At 59.1% G+C, this 4,347-nt stretch overlaps 1 protein-coding gene across 1 annotated transcript; it reads left to right on the plus strand.

Annotated features, from left to right (window-relative positions):
* The first annotated feature begins 295 nt into the window (after positions 1–295).
* On the plus strand, positions 296–3,956 carry LOC107049550 (coiled-coil domain-containing protein 81-like). Its single transcript, XM_040656942.1, has 7 exons — positions 296–754; positions 1,182–1,335; positions 1,535–1,791; positions 1,947–2,032; positions 2,389–2,513; positions 3,015–3,126; positions 3,434–3,956. Exons 1-7 carry the CDS (start codon positions 410–412, stop codon positions 3,954–3,956), a joined length of 1,602 nt encoding a protein of 533 aa, XP_040512876.1. The 5' UTR covers positions 296–409.
* The last annotated feature ends 391 nt before the right edge of the window (positions 3,957–4,347 follow it).

Genomic DNA, 4,347 nt, shown 5'->3' on the forward strand with positions numbered 1-4,347 from the left:
GTTCCAACAAAGAATCAAGGAAAAAACTGCCAGGCAAAACTAAGAAACCCTGGCAACAGGTCTTCAACGTTACGCGTAGAGTCCTTTGGAACAGGAGTTGTTTCTGTGTCAACAACTTGAAGATCAATTCAGGCAACGGCTACTAAAGAAAAACGAGTCACATTACATGGAGAGCAAAGAAGAGAAGAGAGAGGAAACAGAGAGGTGCCAGCACTGCCACCCGGGGTGGGCGGCAGGCTGCTGGTGCCAGCGTCATCATGGGCGGCGGCCAGCACTGGCCACGCTGTCACCCGCGTCGCCGTGGCGACGTTTGTGACACAGCCACCCGGGAGGGGTATGAAGGCGGTGCACGCTGGTGGGTCCTGCATCCTGAAGGAGCATCTGGTAGAGAGCAGACGCACCTGAAGGGATGAGCTCCGGCATGGCTGGCGCCAACAAGGAGCAACCCGCTGGCACGAGGCGGAACAGGATGAGCTTCTGCGAGGATGGCCCCGCAGTGAGGCGTGCCTCCATACCCACCTGCACCGACACCGAAGGTACACGGCTCCACAGCCACCACAGGAGCGCTGCTGCAGCCAATCTTGGCACGCAGACGACACTTTCCATCTGCCACCTCACTCCCGCCTGGCAGCGGGAGGGCTGCCGGGAAGCGGCAGGTGCAGAGTGTGACCCGCTTTTCCTTTGCCCTCCAGAGCGAGTTGCCGTCTGGGATGCGGTGGCCGCCTACGTACAAGAGCACCTCCTGGTGCAGAAGGTGGGTGGGCCGGGTTCCTCCTCTCCCTGTCTGCCTCAGCCAAGACTTCCTCCCACTCTTCCCCTCCACAGAAAGCAGGAAACTCACCCCACGTGTCTCTACTGGGCATGCCATGGGCTTCCTGCAAATCCCGCAGGATCACTTGTGCTGGGCGCTGTCCTGTCTCAGGGCTGATCCCGCTCGCGGGAAGCCTCTGGATCCCATCAGGCTGCTTCTGCCCTGACTGCTGTGCTGCATTTGGGAGGGCGAGGGGAAGGAGAGGACTGTGCAGCCCCTTCCCAAAGCCATTCCCGATGCCCTGGCTCGTGCCTCTGAACAGCGGGAGAGGGCTCCTGAGCTCCGTCCCTGCCTTGGACCGCTACATGGGCTCTTCCTCCAGCCAGCTGGCCCATAACCCTGCCGCCCTTCCTTTCTCTACCACTTGTAGGGGGTCTGGATTCCCACCTTCGGATCCTTTGACACCATCTCCAGAGACATCAGGACTGAGGACGGGACAGTGACTCTGCGGTGGCCCGTCTTTCACTTGTCTGGAAACCTCATAGCCGTGCACCACCTCAAGCCCCGCAGGGAGTCCCTGCCAGGTAGGAGGGAGGATTAAAGCTTTGCTGGCTTCACGCACAGGGCCAACAGGGCCACCGCCTCCATTCTCCAAAGCAAACCTCCCCCTCGGAGGAGCCCGCCAAAATGGGGCCGTTCTGGCTGATGGCCACAAGAAGCAGTTCCAGGGAAGCACTGCGGAAAACCAACCGTATCATCAACTCCGTCCCTCCCATTTTTCAGCCCATAGGAAGCTGGAGCCGCTCAAGAGCAGCGAGGTGGCCGCAGCTGCCTCTGTGACCTGGCAGACAGCGCAGGCTTGCATCCAAAGCACCGTGTCCCTGCTCTCTGGCTGCCTGAAGAATGGGGAGAACGTTGCCGTTGTCTTCAAGGACATTGGAGTGCTCCACATCGATGGACTGACCTTCCACATGAAATTCTATTACGACTTCCTTGAGAAGCTGTCAGGGAAAGAGAAGTTCAGGAAAGCTCTTCTCAAGGTGAGCTGTAGCTTTCTACCACCAGCACCTGGCCAGCTGCTCGCGCCGTGCAAGTGCTGCGGTGCCGTCAGCCCTCCCTGCCTTGGGCTCCTTGTGCGCCCAGTGCCTCAGCCGTCACAAGGACGTCCCACATCCTCCCTGTTCCTCCCCTGCAGGCCCCCTGGCTGCTGGACATGGTGGTGTCCCGAGCGGCACCGGTGGCCTCCCTGGCACTCTCTGGCTGCCTCGTCGTCTTTCCCAAGTGAGTATGTTGGGGCTGTAGCTGCTGCTTGCTGCAGCTGCTCAGCTCTCATGCCGTAGCATTTGTTCCTGGTGACCATGGGTGTCCCTGCCCTGCCCACGAGAATATGGCATAGAATCATCGCATCATTTGAGCTGGAAGGAACCCGGAAAGGGCACCTAGTCCCACTCCCCTGCAGGGAACAGGGACACCTACCGCCACATCAGGTTGCTCTCAGCCTGGCCCTGCTGAAGCCTTTAGAAAGCAGTGGCCATCATGCAGCATGAAAATGGGCCTGTCAGCAGGCAATCAGAGAGAGCAACAAGGATTGGTGGAGCGCTGCGTCCCACCGCTCACTGTCGTCTCCTCGCGTACAGGTTTCAAATGGAGTTTGTCCCCAAACCACCACCTGGGATATGCCGCAGGTCCTCAGGAGGCATCCCTGCGGAGGGGAAACCAAAGGAAGAGGAGGCTTTGCCACCTCTCGCCCAGGGCAAGAAAGGTAAAGCAGCATCCAGCGCCTTTCCAGGGCACAAGCCACCAACTTGAGATGGGAAATCCCTTGCTGAACTTACGTCAAAGCTTCATGCCAGCTCAGCACGGCCTCTTCCCACGAGGAATTGTTGGCCTCTCCAAAACCAAGGCGCTGGCTGTGACGTGCCCCCATCCCTGGCTATGGCAGGAGCACCTTGGCACCTTAGGCCCCGCCCTCCCCCAACAAAAGGATATGGTCCCCAAAAGTCACCCTGTCAGCTCATCGTCACCACCCAGCTCCGCTTTCCCAAAGCCAGCGTCACTAATGCACTCCCAAAAGAGAGTCCCAAGATGGCAGAGAGGAGGAGTGGGGCCAGAGATGGTTTCAGGGAGGGTCTGCGGGCAGCACAGATGTCAGCAGTGGGGGGAGCAGAGCGGCCCTCTCGCATGTTCTGGGAACAGGCCTGAGCGCCCCTGGTGAGTGAGCCAAAGGGTTGACGGTGAGTCTCCTCTGCCTTCCCAATCCCAGTGAGATTTGCTGGCAAGCCAACCTTCATCAAACGCTTGAGCTCGGACAGTCTAGATGGAGGAAAACTCCGAAGGATAAGGAGCTTACTGCGCAAGGAGAGCTCTACGTCCAGGTGAGGCTGGAGGCTCTGGCTTGGCATGTGCATGGGGGTGATTGACTGAGCCAACGAGAGCCCATTCCCTAGCCCCAAAGGATCCCTGTTTCTGGCTGCCCAACAGTGCTGGGATGGGGACGCCAGGAGCCCCCCAGCTCACAGGGCTGGCCCCTCTCTGGATCCCACGGGGGAGAGCCACGGGGCAGCCGCTGAGCTGTCTGTGGGGAAGGCTGCGTTGCAGCCAAGGGTCCTGGCTCCGGCTTGCAGGATGCGGCCCCAAAGCCATCACCCACTCAGGCGGACCCCTCCTGCTCTGTCCTTTCAGTCTGCTGCCAGCCATCCCTGGAGTGCCTGAAGAACAAAAGCAGCCGCTGACCTGCCAGCTGCAGGGCCAGGCAGAAACCGACAGCCAAGAAGACCTGGGCCGAGCCCCGGGAACCAAACACGTGAGCTTCCGTGAGGAAGAACAGGAAGCGGAAAAAGCCCATCGTGTGGCTGCGGTGCTGAAGTTGCCCAAAGCCAACGAATCTTTCAGCAACGATTCCAGACCTTCCTCAAGGGCTCAGTCCAGCCCGTCGCAGGCATCGCAAGGCACTCCATCCCGGCTTCCACTTCTGGCATGTGACTCAGTCAGACTTCTCAGGCGCAGGGCTAAGAAGAGCAGGCAGAAAGAACCTGAGGAGATGGAAGCATCAACATCTCAGGCTGAGGCCAGCCAGCCGCAGGAGTCCTCTGCTGACAGAGCTGGATTTCTGCCACCGATAAACGAAGAAACACAGTCTCCTCAGCGTCAGCCTCCAAACAGCAAAGCCCCATCGCGCAGGAAGGGCACACACTACCCACGCTGATGCGGGCATGGGGCGCCCATGAGCTCCAAGAGCTCCACTCGAGCTGGCTGCAAAACAGATGCTTGAATCCCATCTGCATCATATCTAATCCTAGACTAGGCTGCCGAGTGCCCAATCCAACCTGGCCTTCAACACTGCCACGGACGCGGCGTCCACAAGCTCTCTGGGCATCCGCTTCCAGCATCTCACCACCGTCTCTGGAAAGACCTTCTCCCTGACATCCAATCTTCATTGTCCCTCCCTCTGTCAATAAAGCCTTACCATGGGCCTATCCCATACAAATCTCCACAATGCCTGTGGCAGTGTCATTGCGTCTTTGGACGCCAGCTCTGGTGCTGGCGGAGGGAGAAAGAATTGTGAGAGGGCATCAGAACATCTCACGATGCTTTCC

The sequence above is a fragment of the Gallus gallus genome, assembly GCF_016699485.2.
Source record: "Gallus gallus isolate bGalGal1 chromosome 37 unlocalized genomic scaffold, bGalGal1.mat.broiler.GRCg7b 37_unloc5, whole genome shotgun sequence".
Classification (NCBI taxonomy): domain Eukaryota; kingdom Metazoa; phylum Chordata; class Aves; order Galliformes; family Phasianidae; genus Gallus; species Gallus gallus.